General features: G+C 37.9%; 1 protein-coding gene across 1 annotated transcript in view; it reads right to left on the minus strand.

Annotated features, from left to right (window-relative positions):
- Positions 1-10,216: 10,216 nt before the first annotated feature.
- Positions 10,217-25,339, minus strand: part of RNF145 (ring finger protein 145) — a 72,124-nt gene continuing 57,001 nt past the window's right edge. Inside the window, exons 7-11 of the mRNA XM_059917608.1 lie at positions 24,842-24,982; positions 22,154-22,336; positions 15,353-15,500; positions 14,067-14,423; positions 10,217-11,807 (exon numbers count right to left, since the gene is read on the minus strand). Of these exons, the coding sequence (XP_059773591.1) occupies positions 11,424-11,807; positions 14,067-14,423; positions 15,353-15,500; positions 22,154-22,336; positions 24,842-24,982 (1,213 nt within the window). The 3' untranslated portion in view covers positions 10,217-11,423. The remainder of the gene's footprint in view (positions 11,808-14,066; positions 14,424-15,352; positions 15,501-22,153; positions 22,337-24,841; positions 24,983-25,339) is intronic.

Raw genomic sequence — 25,339 nt, forward strand, 5'->3', positions numbered from 1 at the left:
TGACCTCCTGACCTCGTCCCTGAGTGTCTCTCCAGCCTTTCTCATGATGCCCCTTCCCAACCCTCTTCCTTTCATCTCCTCCACTCTCTAAGCTCTAGTGCTGTCCAGTAGACTTATGTAATGATGGACATGTTCTATATCTGCAAGATCCAATATGGTAGCCACTACCCACACATGGCTACTGAGCACTTGAAATGTGGCTACTGTGACCAAGGAACTGAATTTTTTTCAATTTTTATTTAAATACCCACATGTGGCTAGTGGCTACCGTAGTAGACAGAGCAGACACGCAAAACTTCTTTAGGTTTCCAACCAGCTATGTCCTCTCTTGCCTCTGGGTCCTTGCCCTGCTGTTCCCTCTTATTAGAAGACCTTCTCTTCAACCTTTGTCTCAGCCTCCATGTCACTTATTGTATGTTTCATAGGATAGGATGTATATAAATTATGCCACTAACAAATTTCAACCAACAAACTTTCACTGGTGCAAAAAAGTTTATATTTCAGAGCAAGAACACATTAACTATGCCCTTTACTTGCCATGGATGATTTGCAAGGTTTTTTTCTCTTTGCCCTTGGCTTTTCACTGATCCAGTGGGAGGAGGACATAGATGGTTGATCACAGGCCATGATTCATCCCATCAGTATATTTTATTTGATCTTCACAACATTTTTTAAATGGAGCCAACATTTTAAGTGGAAGAGACTTCACTAAAAATCTGGATTCCTGGATGGATGCTCTGGAAAGACTGGAACATCTGGGCCCACATTCACTTCTGCTCAGCAACAATCAGCTGGACTCTCTCCAATGTGGTAGTTACTAGGCACATGTGGCTATTTATATTTAAATTAATAAAAATTAAATAAGATTGAAAATTCGATTCCTCAGTCTCACTAGCCACGTTTCAAGTGCTCAAGCCACATCTGGCTAAAGGCTGCCCTATTGGCCATTTCCTTCATCGTAAAATGTGCTCTTGAGCTGCATTACCTAGAGGGTAGTGGGAGTGCTGCCTCTCACAGTTGGAGAAACAGCTCTTCAGGTCTCTGTGGTCCCCAGCCAGCTCACTTCATCCCTTTACGTTACCTCCCTGACCCCTGTAGGCATTTGAACTTGAGAACCTGGGCTACCATGTGCGTTGGGGTTTCTGCTTAGTTTTGCAATGTTTTGGAAAATACCACCAACCTTATCTGGTCATGAAAGTATAAAAGGAGTAAGAGCTAGAAGTGATCTGAAAAAGTGGTTACGAAAGTAGAGATAATAAACCTGGATAGTGTGTGTGTGTGTCTGATCAGTGCTTCCTTGGTAGAAACTATTCAAGCAGGAAGCAAACTGTGGTTAGAAAGTGCTGTGCATATGTAATCAATGCTCAACAAAAGGTGAGCAACAGCACCTGTCAAATGCAGTAATTCCTGAGTATGTGACCTGCAGGGGGCAAAGGTAACATAAATCATGGAGTCTTGGCAGGACCTGATGAAGTAGGGGGTCAGGGGAGTCAATGCCAGCTTAAAGGGCAGGAGCCCCTAAGCTCCTGTTGAATATTACAAGTGGGAGTGGGCTTCTACTTTCTGATTTTTCCAGAGAACTCAGGAACCCAGATTCTTTATGTGAAATCTCCTAATTTTTAAATATTAACTCAAATTTTTTAGAAACACTGTCCAAGCAAAATAAAACAAGTTTACCAGTCAGATTTGGTCCCCAGGTACCAGTTTGCCAAGTCTGAGTCCATAGTTTGGTGGTGGCAGCAGAGATCCACTTGCCAGGCTGAGTCAAGAGAAGACTGGACATTGAGAATACAAAGGTTCAGGGTGGGGGGAATTGTGCAAAACCCAGGGACCCTGGTTGCAAAGGCCCCCAGCTCATCAAGATCCAACTGCAGGGCGTTCAAGTGACAGGGCAGCAGAGAACGCTGATCTCTTGAACACTGATTCCCAGACTTTGATGCACATAGGGATCCCTGAGGAAGCTTTTCAAAATCCTGATGTCCAGGTCTCACCTCAGCCTAACAGAATGTCTGTGGGAAAGGGGGGACCCCAGAGGATTCCGATGTGCAGCAAAGTTTGAGAACCACTATGCTAAGGGATGCTCTATGATTCCAAGAACCTGTCTCCACAACATTGATAAAGCTGGTCTTTGGAAGTAAAACATGCTTCAATATGCCTTACAGAAGGCAAGAAGACTATTTCAATTTTAAATATTGAAGGTTTCTCACATTTGGTGGAAAATGAATCCAGGAGTAACAAGCTTAAACCCCCTCCTTAGTCACTTTGGACTATGAACAATGGACTTCACAAAGAGCCACAGGTAACCTGAGAAATTGGGCCCCCCGTAAAGGAACTCATCACACTTTATTGTTCTTATTTAACTGCGTATCTTCCGAATGGACTATGAAAGCTCTAAGAGGGCAGTGACTACACCTGGCATTGAGCTCATGGCTGGTGCCCAGGAGTTACTTACAAACATGTGTTGATTAGATGCCCTGGGGACATAGGGAATGTAAACTAGTTGGGGAACGGGGAGGATGTGAGATGGGATACTGGTTGGAGCTATGTTTCTACAACACCTTACACAGAACTGAGAAAATATCAGTTGTCCATATCAAAGAACACAGGTGGAGTTTGGAGATCATCTGTCAGCTACTGAACAAATGAAACCTACAAAGTACCCAGCACAGAGAAGTGTCCAGGAGGTAGTCCCTGAGATGTCTTCCTTATCACCTCCACCGATTTTAAGGATAAGAATGAAAAATTCTAAAAGCCTGCGTCTGTGAACAGGCATGCACCATAATGTAATTATTAAGTAGACTCTGAAGCCAGACTGCCTGGGTTCAAATACTTAGCACTTTGGACTTTGAGCAGGTCATTGAACTCCTCTGTGCCTCAGTTTCCTCATCTGGAAAATGAGGATGATAATACCTACCTCAACAGAATGGTATAAGGGACAAAGGAGGTTTTTTTGTGTGTGTAAAGAGATTAAAAGAGAACCTGGCACAGGGCAAGGGTTAGCCATTATTTTGTGGGAGAATACAAGAAAAAAAGAGGATGTAATGCTACTTTGGGATAAACATGTCAGATATTTGGAAAACATGGACCACAAGCTCAGTTAACTAGAAAGCAGGTATTCATAATGCCTTGGGGTCAACCCTAAGGGGAAAGGGAGGGGATTCAGTTCCCTAGTTCTCAGGCCCTATAGAACTCTCTTTAAATACAAGGCAATAGTCACTAGAAAGATTGGGTGGCTCAGTGAAATGACTGTGCTTACACTGATCCCCTCACTCCCATGCTGGGGGTGGTCAGCGGGGGACCTTCAAAGTCCATGTCCTACAATGTCCATGGTGTGTTATTAATTGTGCCTCCACATTGGATTCTAAAGGCATAACACTGGACCTGAGTCCACTGAACTCCCTCCACCTCTGTCTTCAGAGGTAATGTAAAATGTATGCACATCCATCTGACAAAGCAAAATGTTAGCTTGTGTTTGCATTTGTGACCTAGGAAATGTCTGCTCCATATTTCAGTAAAAGGACTCTTCTTCTAAGTAGTTAATACTACTTTTTTTTTTTTTTTTTTATAAAAGTTGGGTTTTTTTCTTCCTCCCAAATGACCAAGTGTACTTCGGTTGCTCCTTTCACTTTCCACTCTAGACGCAAATGCATTTCTTAGGTATCATTTCTTCAAGCTATTATTTGCTTTTTTTTCTTAAATGTGGAAGAAATGACAAAAACCTAAACCCCTAACATAAGATAAATGGCGGTGGCATGAAGGCAGGCTGTGGGCTTGTGAGATACAGATTGAAAGTTTTAAATGTTCTCATGATACAAAGTAGCTCAGTTAATTGGTTTCCTTCCCTTGGCAACATACTTCCTCACACACATGGCCTTTTAGGAATCAATCCTCTACTGTCAGCAACACGAAAACACAGAGGCTCGCATCTTTCAAGCTGACTTCTATTTGAGTAGCACAAAACATTTGGTTTTTACAAATGTAAAAAACTGCGCTTCTTTTTTTTAAGGGAGAGGGAGGAGTTTCAAGGTAATTTAGGGAAGGCTTTGGAAAAGATTAAACAGCTAGAGAGAAGACAGGGATTTATATATATATTTACATCTATCTATCCGTCACGTGTTGTCCCTCAGAGCGATGTTAATATTTATCTAGGGAAGGAAGCAGTTTTATTTTAAAATTCTCCAAACCAAGACTTGACTCCCAGTCTCAAATACTTCCCATCTGTCCTCACAGTGTGATCACAGGGTCTGCATGATTTGTGGTTCTAACAACATGGACAGCATTTTCCAAATAAATGGTACAAGGACACCTTATAGCCAGCAGCTTACAACTTCCATGTCTTGATGGGCTGTGGCTTGCAATATATTGATTTATTCTGCACCCCAATTTTTATTTACTTGCCCTTTTCCCTTTTTAAGCAATTCACCAAAATTTCGATGTCAAATTGATAGTTTTACATTTTATAATATCCCAGAAATTCTGCTTCATCTTTTCACCAAAGCTTACATATAATACCTTTAAATGTAATGAAACGGCTCTCGTGAATGCAACGTAATAGACACAGGTATTTGGATATTGTTTTGAGGTGAGCAGATTATAACAGAAAGAGCACCAGACTGGAATTCAGGAGATCCAAGCACTGTTCCCAGCTCTGCCATCAACTGTGTGGCCTTGGACGAGTTGGTAGTTTGCTTTCTTATAAAATAGGATAAATGATCGAAATCTCTGAAGGCTGGTTTACCTCCAAAAATTCTATAGTTCTTTAATTCTGTATGCTTGTGGGAAAGAAACTGACAATGTTTTACCTTCAAATATAAATAGTTTCAGGCATTTCTGGGTGGTTAATCAACCAAAGTGGTCAGTAACCTAGGTCAGATCTCATGCGTGCACCTGCGCTGATGTGCCAGCCAGGCTTTGCTGCTTCACTGCAGAAGCCCTGTAGGCTGTTACATCGGCTGCGATCCTTAACCACAAGTGTTCCTCAGAGGCAAACATCTTCATGTCTATTTCTTCTCTAAGAATCTTCTTCTGTAAAAGCAGTAGTTCCAAAAACAAGGACCCCCGCCCCCACCCTCACCAAAAGAGCAGGAGTATTTGTTCCAGATCAAACACTCTCACCTTCCAATGGAATCAGAATCATCTGCAAAATCTGTAAAAAGGTAAATACTCAGGTTCCATCCCAAACCTACCCAATGAGAAGGTACAGGGTGGGCCCAGGCACTTGTATTTTTCACAAGCTCCCCACCTGCTTCTAATGCCTAACAAAGATGGAGAAACACTGTAACAATTTGGTGATATCAACAATGCAAAATTCAGATGTAGATCCAAACTGAAAATACATTCAAGTGAAACACTTGGTCATTGATTTTTTTTTTAATGACTAATGTAATTAAAGGAAAATGAGGTTTATCCACATTGCTTCTGGTTCTCATATTTTTCACTTTGATCAATACAGAATATTTGCACTATACGATTTTATTAAATGAGAAACCAAACTTGCCCAGTAATCACAGAATCTCTCATGTGAACAGAGGGGTTTGATGATTACAATCTAATTTTCTAGAGCAGGTAGTGGTGGGGAGGGTATCTGGGGTGGATTAGAAAGCCCCCTAGACCCACCTCAACTCCTGGCAACTGCCACCAGGCAGGAATGAGTAACCTCAAGTGGCCAGCTCTTCCAATTTTCCAAAAGAAGCTAGAAATTTTGTATGTATAGTCTTGCAATTTTTAAATGGTTGGCAACTAAATCAAATGGTTTCTTCAAACATCATCTAAAAATGCACCATTGAGGCCCAACAATAAAACAAAGCAAAGTTCATCAACCCAGATTTCACCTGAATATCTGAAGTTTTTAAGTTCTGTTCTACGAGTTCTGAGTTCTGTATCTGAATTCGGTTAGATAATCAAAAATTATCTCACAGAAATTACTTCCAGCTGACACGTAACGTTATGCTCTCTGCCTCTAGAACTAATAGAAGTCTCTGCCATTTTTGAACTAAGGGGTTTACACAAGGAGCTACGTACTAAGTCCCTCTGTTCACTCAGTAGGTACGCAGAGGGCTCCCGCCCTATGCCAGGCACTGAGAACACAGCAGTAAACCAAAACTTAGTTAAGTTTAATATTTGGCATAGCACATAAAAAGTACATAAAGCTCATCACTCCATCAGTGGTAAAGATTAAAAATACAGATGGGCAAAGCCTTAAGAGCAAAATGGTACCTCAAAGATTATTTTTTCAGATGAGGTTGAAGCCCAGAAAAACAAAGGCTGGCCAAGGATCATACAGCTTGAAAGGGAGTAAAAATGATAACTCAGAGCTTCTGCCTTTACTCAAAGCTCCTCTCACCCCTTCTGCTGCCTACTTCCCTAAATACAAGGGGACTGATAAAGGATCGTCAAAGGAAATTAGCAGGCTTGATGCCCATCAGAGAGATGAGAACAGTTTGGCAAGCTGTCATTTGGAAAATAATAGAATATTCCATCTAGAACTGACTCAGAATTTCATCTACATTCATGGAGATTATTATTTCCAGCTAGTCAGAGGCCATTCTCTCTTACCTTAGAACATATAAAACAATAGAAAAGCAAGGAATTGCTTATATCTATTAAGAATAGAAATAAAAATTAAGGGTCAAACAGCCAACATTCATAAAAAAATAGGTTAGGAAAAGAACACCAAGATCAGTGTCAGCGAGATTAAGTAAGATGAACAGGACACCAGGAGTGTGGTTAATAGCAGGGTTTACTGTCTTCACTGGCAATGTCCTACCTTTCACTCTCAACCATACTGCAACCGAATGTCCAGTCCACTGGAGGAAGGAAAGAAAGTAGTTTTCTGAGTGGCCACAATCACTCATTCTATAAACTGCTCCCAGTATTCTTGATTATTTTCTAAGTAAGCACTACCTACAAATACAACCCTGTTTTTTTTTTTCTAATTTTTATTTATTTATTTATTTTTATGGCTGTGTTGGGTCTTCGTTTCCGTGCGAGGGCTTTCTCTAGTTGTGGCAAGCGGGGGCCACTCTTCATTGCGGTGCGCGGGCCTCTCACTATTGCGGCCTCTCTTGTTGCGGAACACAGGCTCCAGACGCGCAGGCTCAGTACTTGTGGCTCACAGGCCTAGCTGCTCCGCGGGCATGTGGGATCTTCCCAGACCAGGGCTTGAACCCGTGTCCCCTGCATTAGCAGGCAGATTCTCAACCACTGCGCCACCAGGGAAGCCCTACAACCCTGTTTTTAAGAGTATTCTCTATCTTCAAAGGTGGGAGAAACAGGTGTGCCTTAACTGATAAACCACAAAATTGTTTGGAATGTATTTGAATTTCAGAAGCTAATGACAGGCAGCGGACTTCAAAAAGAGATGTGAAAGAGATCCTTGGGTGGGCAGAGTGCTTGTCAATGGGGGTAGTTCTGCTATCACTGAATATAAAAGCAACTTGAAGAGACTAATTCCAAAAGTGAGATTATGGGTGATTTTTGTTTTTTTAAATTCTTTACTTTCCAAATAATGTGTTGAAAAAATGAGGGAAAAGTATTTTTTTAAATCATATAGCATTTTAAAAAAATAATCAAAATCTAATAATTAATTCCTGTTTTCAACTTGCCATAATTCTAAAACTGGAGAAATTCTATTTTTAATATGAAAGCCAGAGTAGAAGCAACTGGAATGTAAAACTTGTTCTTTACAGCTTTTTCTTTTCCCCCCAAGATCGGCACATGATTTAGTAATACTTAAATCTCTGTAAGGTTCTTGTCCCATTACCACAGACATAGAAAAAAGCCTTCCCACTTAAACGCGGAGACTACAAAATTTTTCCTTCTCCATTAACCAATTAAATTTACAATTTGACATACGTTAAAACCTTCTGGGAAAACAGTGTTTCCGATGTAAAAAGGCTTATGAAAACAGGGCATGTTCTTAAGAGAAAACATGGAAGCCCTAATGAGGGATTTCAGGGAGCCACATGTTCAGTGTTGGAAAATCAGACCTCTAGAGACATGCTGTGCAAATAGCATGATTTAGATCATTAGGACAACAGTTTCACATGAAAAAAATGAAAAGCAACACAAAGTGGAAATATAAGTTGAACAAGTATGACAGTTTCAACTGTTTAGTACTAACTTTGATGTCAAAGTTCATAAGGTGATAAAGTTTTTAAGAGGAAACTGATCATGACGGAAAATACGTATGCACTGTCTGAAAAACAGTGGAAATCATTAAGCAGACAGGGCTTACAGGGATGTGGTATTTTCTCATTTAATTTGATCAAGTATCATAGAAGGGAAATTGAATCTAATTTTCTGGTTTTCTCTTCAGTAGTACAAATTAGGTGGTTAAACTTTATGTCTTCTTCTTAAATCAGAGGTCTGACAGTGAGTTGAATACTATTAAAAAAAAATGACCAGAAAATAGAAATTTGAAATACAGATGGCATTATACAGTGCTACTGTCCCAGCATATTAGAACAAGGACCAAATTAAGTCAGAGGTGCTCAACTGGTATATTTTCAATCATTCACAGGTGTGCTCCCAGATTTTGAATAATGTGTAAATAAAAAATTAAGTGGTGCTTCCACTGAGATGTGGCAGTCATCAGCACATCTGATGCATTCTCTTTCCAGGCCCAGGAGGAAGACTGAACTTCCGCAGCCTCTTGTGCGGGTGGGACCACAATTCTGGCCAGGGGGTGGTGCATCCACTGCTGGGAGGAGCAAGTAACTGCTAGAGGACAGCCTTCCAGAGCCTTTTCCCTTGCCATGACCATCAGGAAGGTTCAAGACAGTGACTGTTCCACTAGCCTAGATCCCTGAGTACCTGCACCAAATACAGCACCCCACCCACTCTCCGACAGACACATATGCAGTGTGTGGGACATAAAACTTTGTTTTGAAGCCACTGAGATCTTGAGGGGTTTTGTTACTACAACATAAGCTTGCTCTCCTGACTGAAACAAAAGGATACACGCTGATAAAAAGAGTGTTATTTGCCCACCAGGCTGCTGGGCTGAGAGGCTCATGTGACTTGGTTAAGTACAGCTGGGGTCTCTGTGCTATTAGGAGGTTAAAAAGTGTTTTGTAGGGGCTTCCCTGGTGGCGCAGTGGTTAAGAATCCGCCTGCCAATGCAGGAGACACAGGTTCGAGCCCTGGTCCGGGGAGATCCCACATGCCGCGGAGCAACTAAGCCTGTGCGCCACAACTACTGAGCCTTCACTCTAGAGCCCACGAGCCACAACTACTGAGCCCGTGTGCCACAACTACTGAAACCCACGTGCCTAGAGCCTGTGCTCCGCAACAAGAGAAGCCACCACAATGAGAAGCCTGTGCACTGCAACCAAGAGGAGGCCCCGCTCGTTGCAACTAGAGAAAGCCCGTGCGCAGCAAAGAAGACCCAAGGCAGCCAAAAATAAAAATAAATAAAAGAAAATAAATTTATAAAAAATAAAAAGTGTTTTGTAATATGAAACTATGACAAATAAATAGTTTTATGAAAACATCTGAGAACTTTTCCTGAAGTCTATGAGAGAGTCAGTCCTTTGGTGCTTAAGGATGGCCGAGTTCACTGTGCCATAAATAATTTCAACTTCATAGGCAATTTTATTCCTTTAAACAAGGCACCAAATATTTAATATTTGAATATGTACCTTTTACACAAGGGCTGAAATTCAGTTTGAAATCCAAGATTACTGCTAGGTTTTTACACAACAGCCTGACTACCACCAGAGGGTGCCATCTGCTGTTTTCTACCTGACCAGGATCACCAAAAGGACAGTGAGAAACTTTCGGCTATACCTGGGGAGAAATTCATTCTGGTCTAGCCACTTCCTTTCTAAATGTAAAATCATGCTGGTGTCAGGCTAGTTGGATAGAATCACCCAGGAAGCTATGAAATGCACATTCTCAGGCACCCCAAAGGTTAACTCAGTAGGTCTGAAGTGGGGTTCAGAAATGTGTAATTTTTTTAAAAAGTTCCCTAGATACTTCTGATGCAGAGCTAGGTTTGCTACCACTGGTGTAGAAGATTTCAAAGAACTGATCCTTTTCAATCAAAATGTTTTGCCATCTGCAGGGCATTTTTTGACAGGGATCAAGATATCAGAAGCCCAGCTGGATAAGCAAAACCTCCTGAGAACAGAATTTCGACAAGACACCTTACAATAATAATCATCACAGAAATAAAACACTGTTATCTTCAAATTTAAATTTATTAAGACATTCAGCTATGTCTGTCAGTCTACATCCAAATTTGCTACTAAAAATAAAATAAAGTCACATCCCACATTAGGAATACCGAGTCTGAAAAACACTTTTTGAGCCAAGCCTATTGTATAAATAAATGACTAGTTTCTTTTCATATCAAAATTCCCATAAAAAATTACATTCCCCCCCTCCCCAGTTCCACCTGTAGCCATGATGAATGTAAAAATTTAAATATGACAAATCCTTGTCAAAGAAAAGGTGCAAAGTCTATTAACAGCTTTAAAAGTGGCATTTGCAGAGTGTGATCATACAGTTATGTACTCATTCCCAAAGTGCAAATATTGCCATAATTTAACACTGTTTTGATTCAGTTGCAAGAATTAAACATTACACAGGATTGAAAAGTACACTTAGGGCCTTTATCAGTGCCCTAAAGCCCTTCCCACTTTGGTCTCCTATACTAATGTGGACTCCAAAGTGTTCATTAGAGTTTTAGTTTACTTCACACAGCCAACACAGTATACGATGTATTAACAAAAGTTTCATATACATCAAAATATTGAAGACTCCATCATAAAGTTCAAGAGTCTCAGATTACATGAATGCACCCACAAGGCCCAAGTGCCCACCCACCCCCTCCCCCAAAGCACATACGAAGTATGAGCGTGCTTCAATCTTTGAATACAATCAATGCTTTTACGTCTTTGATTTCGTTTCAGTGCTGTACAAATAATCACCTGACTTGAGTTCCAATTAACTGAGGGAAAAGGGGGTAGAGAAAAGGGCTGGTCACCACTCATACTTTGTAACAAGAATGGTCCTGTCCCATAGAAAGTGAAATATCAGTTCCACTTCTGCCTGCTTCCTCCCATGGTGTCCTCATGCTCTTTATCCTCCTTTCTTTAGCCCCTTTCAGACACTCAAATCTGATTTTATTTATCCCTTACAGATCAGGGGCCGTTTCTGAAGTTGCTGAGGTTGAATTTTCTTGGCAAACCTCTACCAAACATCAGCATAGGATATATAAATACATTTTGATTAGCATACTTTGCAAAATTTCTCCCACAAAGTCAAGGGGATGAAAGCAGGTGGTCTCCACTGAGAGTACTTCCTGGATTAGATCCTTGGAATGTCAAATTTCCTGCCTAATCACCTCATATATTCACTCCTCAAATCTGGGCACGAATTCCATCATGAGTTAACTTCTCCTCCAGAGTAGCAAAGCATTACTCCTGCTGCTTTTCTTCTAGGCTGACCTCAACAGGATGTGCTGCATCTTTTGCACTAAGAGGATTTTCCTTGGGATCACAAGCCCCTTCCTGGCTATCTGATCTTCTGGCAATGCACTCGTCATTGTCCCTAGAACCTTCTTGCACCCCGGTCCCCCGAGGACGCTCCTGGCCTGGGGGTTCCGTACCTTCCTGAAGCACATTTTGCTCAGCTCCAGCAGGAGGCTGTGGAACCGGGTCAGCTCCTAACCCTGGCAGCTGCGAGGAGTTTTTGAGGTGGCAGTGGCACAGAGGGCACGTCTCCTGGACATACAGCCACTTCTTGAGACAGCCTGCGTGGAAGAAATGACTGCAAGGTGTGATCACAGCAGATTTCATGTCCTAAAAAGGGGGAAAAAGATAACTCGTAAATGTCTATTATCTAAAATCTTTGCTGCTATGCTCGAGTTCTTGTTCCAACATTTCTTTATCACAAATTCTCCATCGAAAATTTGCAACACAGATCTTAGAATAAAACTCATTTTATATTTTTGTAATAATCCTCTTGCCATCAGAGACCCCTTTATACAAATAATACAGGAACCACTGGCTAAGCAATTTTTAAAAAGAAGTAAAAACCAAAAATGAGGAAGAAACGACCTTCATAATGGGGTTTGGACTTAGTATGAAACAAAGGTTATAAAACTGTAGCAGTATGATCGCTGGGTCTCCACGAGTATAATTAGAACCTCAGGAAATCTGATGAAGATTGGACTTTTTCCACTTTTTTGCTTCAACACAGCTCAACACATTATTCCATGATGAGATTATTGGCAAGGAGACAAAATCAGCCACATAACACCAGGGTATTGGCAAGGAAGTGGCAACTTCATTAGGGACAATGTACATCCCAGTTTTCACGACATAAGCCAGTGTTTTTTCAACGTGCATCAGAATCACCTGGAGTGCTGGCTAACCATGCATATTCTGGGGCCACCCCAGACCTACTGGATATCTGAAGATGGCATTCACAAATCCATAGGTAAAGCAAGCCACCCATGTGACTTTAATGCACACTTAAGTTTAATAACCACTGGAATAAGAAATGGTATACTTTGCACTAGTAGTCCCTGCATAAGATATATTTGGGGAGGGAAGGCTAGGGATATGAAGTTTAAATTGTAACAACATACATTTGGTTGATCAACCATTAATTTTGTTTAAAGTCCCAAAACAAGGAGTTGTGGCTATAATAGAAATTCCTTGCCAAGAACTGGTAACACCTGGGAGTCAACTTTTAAGCAGAAAGCCATCCAAGGAAGAGCAGCCAGCTAGGAAGGTAAGCAATTTGAGTTTTATTTTCAGTGTGGTATCAGCAGGTAGTTCAAGCACCTCAAAAAAAGTGATGTGACAACAGGAAATACAAAAAGATGACTCTCAAATCCCAGAGATGGTATATTTAGACATAGGCTGCTGAAGTTGATGTGCCCCAAATCTGTCTTGGCTATGCTTTGTCCTGCATACAACAAGGCTACCGAGCACAAAGGACCCGAAAGAAGACAATGGCCACTTAAGTTTGGGGGAATCTACATGGCTCCTCAATCCCCCCAAATGCAAAAACAACCTGGAAAATATTATTTTGCTAGTACCCAAAAGTATGCTCTAATAACAATCAAAAAGTGGCAGCTTAATTCTACTCTTAGGAAAAATTCTTACTCTAGATGGCCTTCACGCACAAACACACATCCCTTCTACACTGTAAAGCAGCCTTGGAGCAAGTACCTCCCCTGTATACTCATTGACACTATCTATAGTTTTATTCCACCAGCCCACACTTTTTAAGAGTGATTTTAAAGGAACAGTTTGTGTTGTGGCCCAGAATTTCTGCCCATACTTCCAACAGTACAGTTTAGCTGTAAAAGCTGCTACTCAATCACCCTCCTGCACAGGTGACTGGTGACTAAACTCTAGGCCTGTTGTTTGTTACTGTTATATTTCCAAGCTGATTTAAAAACTATCTTTCAATTCTTGCTAGAAGGCAGTCATCAGCTATTGAGGGCTCATGTGCCAAAGATGCCAGGGAGGCCAACCATAATGTACACCAACTGGGTGCCTCTGCCGTATCTCCTGCCCCCTACTTCCACACAGAGGCTGCATCCACCTCAGATATACCTCAGCCCACAGGGAAGCACATACTCTCCACCCACGTCAAGTGAATGAAAGTTTACTCCCTACCCTGGAAATACCAGAGGGAAAGAGTCAGAATCTTGGCACACCACTTTTCAGAAGTTGCTGACTCCTGATTGATAGTATGTATTTGATAGTACACATATGTGTGTGTGTGTGTGTGTGTGTGTGTGTGCACGTGTATATTCAGGAGTAAATATAAAATACACCTGACCTGTTTTTCCTTTATTTATGGGTGAGCAATAATGTTGAAAATAACAATAAATTAGAACTTGAGGAACTAAATTTAAAGCTTACTTTAGAAATAAAATGGAAATATTTTATCAGGTCTTTAATAATATCTGAGGCCCACTTTTTTTTTACCCAGGAGATAATTTCTGCCTGGAAATTTAACTTGAATTTGGATAATGTGGTTAAAGTCCCAAGGGATACATGGTATGAACCACCCAAATGGTTTCTTACTGTATGAGTTACCTGATAACAGATGGCACAAATATCATTGTGTTTCTCAAGCTGCTCTTTCGTAGCTACGGGTAATGATTTAATCTTATTCACAGCATCCCTTCGGAGAAGGAAGCTCTTCCACCCCAGTTGGGCCCGAAGCCACACATTATAGTAGGAATGGATGAAGATGATCATTGAGCCCATTACTGTCCATTCTCCAAAGATGGTCTCAGAGACGCCGTAGGCCACCACACAGAGGGCCACGAGAAACTCCAGCAGGCGGTAAGTGCCGTTCACATAGTAGATGACATCATCCATGTTTTCTACTGGCTCTTTTCTGAATTCCTCAACCATAAATAAGACATAAATAAAAAGTGTTCCTAGAACCTGAAAAAAAAAAAAAAGTATGTATATAATCACTAATAAAGGTTTTTCCTAGACTTTAAGTGATAACACATTACTAATATCTTTAGTATACCAGATTTCATATCCAGAGGAGACAGTGGTACAATTAAAATGTGGGTGATCTCAGTAATACAGGTCTTTGATACTGAAAAGTACCCTGAGATACAACTTTACTAAAATGATTCTGATTAGTAATCAGTCTTCTCTGACATTCTTTCTCTCTTTCCCCTGGTCACCAAAACCCTCACAATTCTATCTAAAATTTCCTAATTCTGTACACATATCTGTTCCTCAACTTTCAAAGAACGTTTACTTCTACAAGGAACAATGAATAAATCTTTATCGCCAGTGCTACATTTTTCTTTTACTTGTTACTGATTAGGCAGCCAAGATACACTTTTAAGTTACAGTAAGTTTATCCATTCCATGGTAACATTGTGTGTGTGTGTGTGTGTGTGAGTGTGTGAGTGTGTGTGTGTAAAGTATATATCATGTCCGTGTAATACATACACAGGTATCATTTATTTATATACATTATGAAACTATGGATATTTTTGAGTGGGCAAAATGTGCTCCAAACAAGCACTAAAATCTTTTAATATTTTATAGTTACTTATCTATTTAAGATTTACATGACAGTTCTGTATCATACCATTTTGAAAAAGAGATATTGCGAAGTTTAATTACCTTGATTAAAAAAAACTACAGTGACAGATAGGCTTAGTATTTTAATAACCTACCTTCTAACTCCTATGCTCAAATAAATGTAATGCATTCTAGTAAAGAGGATGGGAAGTAATCACCTAAATAGACCACTTATCATCATTAATCTTGAAAAAGTTTAATTCCTTTTCTGGAAGGAAAAATAAGAAAATCAGTTATTATATAAAGTTAATTAATCCTGGGCTTACCTGAAGAGAGGTGAGAATGCTGCTAGAAATAATGATAAGAAGCCAAAAATCCATGTGGAAAAACTGGCAAATCATATAAGCCATATAAGCAGGGAACACCAGTAAAAATAAACAAAGGCTCACGGCACGGAAGTGTTTCCATAAACTCCTAGAGAAAGAAAAGTATTCTTTTAACGTGCCTGTCACCTAGCAGCACAACTAACCGATCTTGTGCCATGCTTCAATTTCACAGCATTTTACTGCACACCCTTCTCCATGCCAGTCACAGTGCTAGATTTCAGGGCAAGTCATGTCAAAGGCTTCAAAGCACCTTTTCTCTTAACACCCCACACTCAGCCAATTGACAAGTACCACCAATTCTTTTTTTTTTTTCTGAATAGTTTGCTTTCAATCTCATTCCCATTCCAAGCAATCTCAAAGCAATGTCAGGCTTTTATAACATTAAACTTCAACAATTTTAACAGTAATGTGCTGTCTTAAGTCATGACGTCCTCTCCTCACCTGCACCACCCTGGATGAAAATCTCTGCAGCCGTTGAGTTCAGTGTTACTAAGAGGAATGGCTCTCCGATGAGCAGGGGTATTACCCCTCACATCTGTTGAGGTTGGGGAAAAACTAAGAACCACTGCACTTTAAGACCTACTAGCTGATCTTCCTCCCTTTTAGCCCCTGTTCCTAGAGAGATTAATCGTTCCAAAGCTCTGCTAGCATAATACTGTCAATACCTTCTCTAAACTTCCTAGCCTGGCATTTTAGGTCCTCCACTCCCAACTTTTTTGTTTTTTTAGCCTTTTTTTATTTATTTTTTTTGGGCTGTGTTGGGTCTTCGTTGTTGCATGTGGGCTTTCTCTAGTTGTGGCGAGCGGGGGCTACTCTTGTTGCCGTGTGCAAGCTTCTTATTGCGATGGCTTCTCTTGTTGCAGAGCATGGGCTCCAGCAGTTGCAGCATGCAAGCTCAGTAGCTGTGGCCCACGGGCTTAGTTGCTCCGCAGCATGTGGGATCTTCCCGGACGAGGGCTTGAACCCATGTCCCCGCATTGGCAGGCGGATTCTCAACCACTGTGCCACCAGGGAAGTCCCCATCACTCCCAATTTTTTGGTCCAAACTTGCCAACATCTGTCCCTCACTACAAGCAAAGATGGTTAACTCTCTTCCCAAGAAAACACAAGCACTCTTAAAAATCCCACCAGAAATGCCTGCATCCCACTCTCTCCTTTTCTAAACCCTTTAGACTAGCTCAAGCTAAACAAATATATTTACACAGGTAATGATATCCTTTCCCCAGGAATCACCTACCCTCTCAGAATTCTTAACATCTGTACCAAACAATCATACAATAAATTGCAGCACTGCTTCAATATACAGATATTTATATATAATATTTTATATATTATGTATCATATACACCTAAACGTTCTTACTTATATTTTTATTTTATATTTATTATTTAAATAAAAATATTTTATATATGTACACACATTTTAAAAAAGTCTTATCACCCATATTTAATCTCCTCAAAAATAGGATAACTCCAGCTCCTAAGCACAGAGGCTTGTTTGAAATAAGTGCCAAATAAAACTTGAAAACTTATTTCTGCTTGATATTTTTCAAATTATTTTCCATCAGTTACTACCTTTTCTTACCTACCCACCTATCCACCCAAGTGCAAAGCCCTATGATATAAGCAGGACAAAAGTTAATTGTGGTCATTACACAGCAGAATAGTTCCATGTTTAACTTTATGCTTTTAAGACACCCAACAAGTCAAGAAATTTCTTAGACTTAGATTTCAGCTTCTGATTCCACTTGAACCCTCCTTGTCAATAGTGGAATACACAGCAGGAGTCCCCTAGTTATGGCAAAAGGAGAAGGAACATAATCTTTTCTTTTATTTAGTTCTTCGTACATTGTACTATTCTAATAGATCATTCCTTAAATATACCCCCAATTTAATACAGATTGTAAACCAACTTCTAAAAGAAAAATGACACAAAACCCTCCCCCAACAAGTGCCTTAAGCAGAACCTTGAAAAAATCTTTTTGTGCAATAAAAAAAAAGGTATGATTTCCACCCCCTACAAGTTTATTGTTTACTTTATATATCCAATTTATAAGACAAATGATGATGTAATGACTTATTACCCCAACAAGGGATTTAAAAAAAAAAAAAAAGATGCTAGATACTTCCATTTCCTTGGTAAATAAAAGCCAAAGTTGGAGTAATTTTTTAACATAAGGATCACAAATCTAGAAAGAAATCAGCGTGAGCCCCAAACAGCCATTCCCTCTCTTAAAAACAAAACTCAATTACAATCTATGTAAACTGAATATCAAGACTTAAATCATTTAATGATTTCCTAATAAAAACAAACACAGATTATTTAAAAACATTATGAGGAAACGTGAATTTCAACCAAAGTAGTTTAAAGCTCATAGCCACAATAATTATGCTGTTTTAATTAAATATCAGCATCTGTGATATGTTCTCAAGTCCATGTGAAGTATCTCAAGGAGACAGAAAAATCATCCTGCCTACCTTTAACTCTATTACAACACAGGTGGGAGGAAAAATAACCACACTAAGTTAAATGCTATACTGTGTGGGACTGTCCACAATTAGCAAGTCTGATAAGAAAGTAAATTATTATTCTGGTTAAAATTAAAGCTAGGTACTTTGGAAAGTGTTTTACATCTTTTCTTGTCAAACATTTTTCTTACGAGAAGTTAAGGGACAAATATAAACCTGCCACAGTAGCTCTGCTTTGAGATTCCAAACTTTTACTTTTTTTAAAGAAAAGCAGGCAGAAAGGAATTACTGTAACAGTAGTTATAATAGGGCAATTTGCCTTAAAACTTTAAATATTTTTTTCAAAATCAAGCTAGCTGTGATCCACTTATATAATTTACATATATATACAAACATATATTTATACATGTACACAGAAAAGTAAATATAACATTATGCCAACAGTTTTAAACTTACGTCTAATTTCTGTGTTTTATATACACACAGACATTACATACATATTTATCCTTATTTAAGCAGTTAAAATTCAATAAAAATCTAATTTAAAATTAAACATAAAACGAATAGCGGAAAATGATGCTAGAATCACATCCCATTAACAGGTTAAGCACTATAAAGTGAAAAAAAAATGTTTTTAATTCACCTCAACCCATTTCATGAAAAGTTAGTCATTTGAAAATCTGCTATATCATTTGAATACAGTAGACTCTAGTTGTAAAATTCCTTGCTAACAACTGTAATAAAATTCCTGGATAAAAGTAACAATTACATCTACGGCTAAAACTATCTGAGACACATTTTTAAGTTTAAACACTGGAAGTTACCTCCAGTCCAAGCAACACCAAGACGTGTGAGGATTTTCCCCTAATAATTACGAAGTCTTAACGACAGAGAGAAGCAGAGTTTCAATATTACCTTTTAATTGTTCTCCTAATGTGAGAATTAGGATATTTTTCATTTCCTTTTTTAATGGTGCACTTAATTGAATTAATTACAATCCTGGTACACTTAATTGAATTAATCACAATCCTCTGTTTAGACTGCACTATCGTTATGGTCTGTGCATGTCCCTCTTTTTATTAGTTCGTAATCCAATTAGCTATTTTAAATACCTGAAATGTAGCAAGCATTCATGAACCCATCTCCCCGTACAAAAGAGGCCCTGGACCACATGGCAGGCCAGGCTCGTCCATGTCCTGCCTCCCTCCACCCAATGAAACCATTTCATGAGTCCTGTGCTCTTCACGCTCTTGCTTGCTTCCCTTTCTACAGTTTTGTTTATCCATATGTACTCCTAAAGAGTGTATTTTAAAATTCTGTTTTTGACATAAAAATAACATTCTATATTGTCATCTTTTTGGATTTACTTCATCTATTGCTATGAATCATTCATAATGTTTAATGCATCACTATGTTTTTAACATTCCACTGTGACTATTATCACATTTATTCACCCCCTTTCCTGTTTGATTGGCATATGATTTGTTCCCAGGCTTTTGCTATTGTGAATTGTGCTATGAACATTCTTCTACATGTCCCTCCTGAACATGCACAAGAATGTCTTGAGTATCTACGTAGGAGGAGACAATGCTAAACTGTTTTCCAAAGTGATTACACTAATTTACACTCTTACCAGAAACCTGGGATATCTGGGGACCTATGTTTTCTTCTACCCTAGGTATCAGCTTTCTTTCCTCTCTCTCCCTTCCTTCCTTCTTTTCTATTATTTTTTCATTGCCACTTCCATAGGTTTAAAACAGTATCTCACAGCAGTCTTGATTCACATTTCTCTGACCACTAAAGACACTGAACCTCTCTTCATATTCATTGTTTCCGCTTTCACTAAAAGCCTGATGATGTATTTTATCCACTTCTCTCACCAATCTGAGCTATTTACATATTCTTGATACTAATTCTTGAGCAAGTGTGAATACTATAAATATCTTCTCCCAGGTTTGTAACTATCATTTCTAATACAAGTTTCCTTTAGGTTTAGAAAATGTTATTAATTTTGATAGTTAGATTTATCATTCTTTTCTTTCATAATCATAGTCATTCTTAGTCTCAGTCTTTCACGGCCAGTTCCATCAGTTTAAGAATTTTTTTTCCTACTTGAAGGTCCAAAATATACTACTCTATGCAGATTTAATTTTTTATTTTGACATTTAAGGCTCTACCATTCTGGAGTTGATTCTTTTGTTTACGGCCGTGAGATAGGAATCCAATTCCACCTTTTTCCAATTAGAAACCATTTTTTTCCAGCTACATTACAGAAGAGAACCACCTGCCCCACTCATCTGACATGCCACTTCAGTCATACACCAAAGTCCCATATATATATGGACCTGTCTGGGGGCTCTGTTCCATTGGTCAAGTTGTCTATACTTGAGCCAATTATTATAAAAACTTCACAATATCTCCTATTGTAAGTGAAATAAACTTTAATTTATCTTTCTCAAATTGTCTGTCTGATTTCAATATGGATTTATACTGGTTTCAAAGAATGAGCAGGCGTAGGGGCATAGTCTTTCTGTTGTCTGAAAGTATTTGTTTAAAACAGGGATATCTGCTCCTTCAAAGTTTGGCAGAACTTTCCTATAACACCATCTGAGTCAGGATGTTTACCATTTGCTTCCATTTCTTTAACAGAACTATCCAAGCTTTTTACTTCTTAAGTCAGCTCTAATAAGTTTTATTTTTCTCACAACTTTCCCATTTCATTTGTTTAAAGAAGTACTGCCATTTAACTGTTGATTGTATTTTCTAATTACCATAGGCAGTGGTGGGAGAGAAGTAAGAACAGAACCCTAACTGTTCATTCCTATCTCATCCTGTCACAGCCAAGAGCCTCTCTTGCCTCAGGCCAATTAATGCTGCTACAGACACGAGTAACAACAGTGACACCAATCCAAAATAACCACTCCACACCAACACACAGGGCTTCTCAGTCTTGCTTCTTTCCCTCTAAATTTCCTCTGTATTTGATCTTGGAGGAAGAAGCCAGTAAAATGATGCTAGTTCAGCACCCTGGAAGGACCCAGAACTGAATTTACTGGTGCCTATGGCAGTGAAATTATGGTCTTATTTCTCTCTCTTTTCCAAACTTTCTATTGTATTATATCAGTCTTTTAATTGGTATAATTAATAATACTAAAGGATACTGCCAGATAGGACAAAATAGTAATTGTACTTAGGTCAAAACCCCAATTTAAGTGACTATTTAACTAAGTTCACCATTGAATTCAACATCTTAAATGCTTCTGCTGAGAAACCTTAAACCTAAAAACCAAATCTCAAATAAGTATAATGATTAAAATTATCTGAAACATATCCAAGAGCTTTGAGCTTATTTAAATTAAATTGACTCTTTCAGCCATTCTACGGTTTGACAAGTTTTCAGAATGTTTGGCAATATGGGATATGGGGATAGAAAGATAAATCTGATTAACTATAATTAAAATGTTAATTTCCTTACTTATAAAGCACCACCAAGGAAGCAATTAAATCGGGTATTTCAATAATCAATAATCAGAGTGTGTAGAAGGATGCTGGAAAAAAATAGTGGCACTGAGTTTTAAGCAATTCCTTATAGAAAATCCTTGTATAAATTACCATAAGCCTACCATTAGGTAGGTTACACTCCTACCATTCTTAGATATCCACTGAATTATACATATTCATATCATAGTATCTTAAAGAGCCAAATAATAATTTGACTTTTATTCCTTATGAAAATTTCTATAATATGAGATGAATATGAATCCAGCTGGTCCCATAAGGTATCAAGAATCCCCATTATAACCTCAGTTAGTTGCAAAACGCCATCAGATGAGACTTGTTATTCCATAAATGCCTATCTTTATGACTGTCTGACCACCTTTATTTTTCTCTCCTTCATTTGCCCTTTCTCTCAATGTTTCCTCTCCTTTAGCATTGCACAGAATAAAACTGTATATTATTTGTTATATTTACTGTACTGGATTTTATGCTCTACATTCTTAATTTAAAAACTGGATAAGTATAAAAAAGTACTACATTTCTCTGAAGAAGAAAAAGCTGATTTGTAATTACTTGGCCTTTAATGTGACTTTTATATACAGGAATGTTGAGAGAAAAAAAAAACAGAAAAGTCAAATACAAAAAATAAAAATGTAAACTTGTTAATAAGCTAATACCAATTATTCATCCACCTTGTCTCTAAACAATACCTAGATCTTCAGACAACAAATTATGTAAACAATATGACAAAAATTTCTTTTAGGAAGTTTCTTACTTGTCTCTAGATGCTCCCAGCGCCAAAACAATAGGATCTGCAATCTCTAACATAGACTGCAGGATAGAAGCTACAACAATGAAAAGGATAATACTGAGCAGGAATGCCCGGTGAACAACCTGCAGCTCTATCAGACCAGTCTGCACCGCCAGGATTAACAGCGTAACTCCTTCTGTCATGCCCCTAGAAAAGCACACGTTTTTGGAAAAACAAACAATAATCAGAATCACATTTAATTCTGAGGGAAAATAATTCAAAGGCTTAGACTGTTATTACATATTTGTGATCTATTCTGACTTCGACAAAAAAAACTTGATCAGAATATTAACATCAATGTAATAATATACAAGCATAATGTATCACTACATGTGCAAAACATAATAGCTATAATTTTAGCATACAGTGAGGAGAAAAAAGCAACTTCTCAGATAAATAAAAGTGCTCTAACCAGGCTTTGCTAACGAGTCAGACACTCCTACCATTCTTAGATATCCACTGAATTATACATATTTACATCATGAGCTATATCCCGATTATAAAATAGAGAACCACAGGTGAATGTCTCTATAATCTTGGAGTAGGGAAGGTCTATTTAAGAAGACCATAAGAACCAGAGATGTAAACAAAAATACTTTTTTTGAAATTCAATTTCCATATGGAAAATATATACAAAGTCCTAAAACCTTTTTATCCTATTGACTTGAATTATAAAGAATCTCACAAATAAATGAGAAATGAGCAAAGGACAGGTACAGTTTTCAGATACACAAATGAGCAAATATTTCAAAGTTTGATGACCCAAGTACTGACAAGGAATGTAAAAAAATATGGGCAGACTAATATTGAGATATAAACCAGTAAAATGTTTCTGGAGAAGAATTGCTAATAAATTTAAAATGTACATACCCTTCAGTTCAATAATATTATTAGTAATTTACCCTATGGATGTACTACAAAAGTTAAGATATATAGATATAGATTTTTAAGATATATATATATATACATATATACACACACACACACATAGATTTGAGAGATAAAGTAAACAATGGAACATGTTATGTGACATCATGGGGATACAATCAGTAAAATCCAGACTGAAAAACTAAGTAGGACAAACAATCTGATGTCTTCAACAAATAACATTAAAGGGAAAAAATACAGAGATAGCAGGGACCTAAATATTGAAAGAGACTTAAGAGGCATACCAGTCAACTACAATATGGGCATTATTTGGATCCTGAGTTGAGCAAACAAAATGTTTTTAAAAATTTAGACAGATAATTAGGGAAATATGAACACCAACTGGGTATCTGATGTCAAGGAATTCTTCTATCAGAAATGAATGCTCTATTGTAGTTACGGTTTTTTCCTAAAAGATTTAGAGGTAAAATAATATTATATCTGGGATTTGCTCCAAACAAATGCAGCTAGGGAGTGTTATGGGACAAGGTAGGTGGAATTGACAGGGGCACACAACACACAACACTGGCCATATTACTGGAGATGGGTGCCAGGTACATACATAGGGGTTCATTTTACTATTTTCTCAGCTTTCCTGGTTTAAAATTTTCCTAATTAAGGGTTTAAAAAGAGAGACATGAACAAAGACACTCATAGCAGCATTATTTTTAAATAGCAAAAAAAAAAAACGATACATTATTTTTGCAATACTATGCATTCATTGAAAAGAACGAGGTATATGTGTTGACATAAAAACAAAACAAAAAAACCTATCTAAACCATATTAAGTGACAAGATAAGGTACAGAACAATGTGTATAGTATGTGGAAAAGACTATATATACTTTTCCCTATAAGAAATGTTTTAAATTACCATCTATAGCTGTTACCTTTGGGGAGAGGAAATGGGAAGTAGGGGAAGAAAGTTATCATTTTCCATTTTGTGCTTTCTGAATGGTATGAATTCTGTGAACTTAAACATGAATTATTTTTCTGTCTTGTCCCCACTCCCTTTTTCCATTATAAAGGTGTTAGCTGGGACTGGCAGGAAAATTACAGAGCATAGGTTTCTTTTCTGTCATTAAAAAACTAATATACAACAAATTAAAATTTCCCCTCAATTTACAAGGTACTCAGCATCTACTAATTATGAAATATCCCATAAAAATTTAGATACTTTAAGAAGAGGTTACATAAATTTATATAAATGAAACCATTAAACCTCTATGTTAATTCAGATAACAGAAATCATGACAAGTTTTAGAAATAGTTTCCTAATACCTGATCTTAGTGATTTAATAACAACTGGAATAACTATTCTGCATCCTCATTAATGCATCCTTTGAAACTTCAATCAGTATCAAAATTATGTTCAAACATAAAAAAAAAATCTTTAAGAAAGTATCAAATTTAGAAATCTGATTTTAACAGAGCGACACAAATGTCAAATGGGAAAAAGCAAGCTATCCAAAAATTTCTTAAATAAATCTAGGAAAGGAAAGTGTCTAATATACATTGTTACGTACATACAATAAAAATACATCTTTTATACACAGAAATTTAGTTATTTTTTCATAGTATTTTAATCTAAATATTGCAACCATTCCAAAAAAAAAGTCCTCAAAATTCCATTTCCTCTAAGATTCATCAACAAAGAAATTCATCATTCCTTCTTCAAGTTACATAAGATTTAAATGCCTAGAGCTATTCAGGGTGAAGAACTTACCGATTCATGGCAGGATCATTCATGAAAGCTCGATAACCCTGCAAGTAAAACTTGCAGAGTGTCAGAACACCCAAGGCAACAAAAGAAACCGTGAAGACCAAACCCAAAAGTGAGTAAGGAGTGCTGCAGCATTCAGCAATACTAGAAAAAAAGGGGGGGAAATATTGACCGATAAAAATTGTTTATTTGGAATTGAAACATCTTAGGCCTTTAAATAACCACCAAGCTTGATCTGATCCTCAATGAAAACACCCAAAATTTGAGATGAGATCACCTAACCACTCTGTTAATAATTTAAATCCATTCTTATTATTATTCTAACCTCATTTTTCTAACTCTTTGGCAAATATTCAGCATATAGCACCAAATCTGAAACACAGTCTTTTTTATTTTTATTAACTATCAACTCCTTCAAAGGTAGTAAAACTCTGAAGGCTTAAATCTTGTTCAAACCTTAAGAAATATCTAATTAACATGCTGATAATATTCAAAAGAAAC

This window comes from Balaenoptera ricei, chromosome 3 (assembly GCF_028023285.1).
Source record: "Balaenoptera ricei isolate mBalRic1 chromosome 3, mBalRic1.hap2, whole genome shotgun sequence".
Classification (NCBI taxonomy): domain Eukaryota; kingdom Metazoa; phylum Chordata; class Mammalia; order Artiodactyla; family Balaenopteridae; genus Balaenoptera; species Balaenoptera ricei.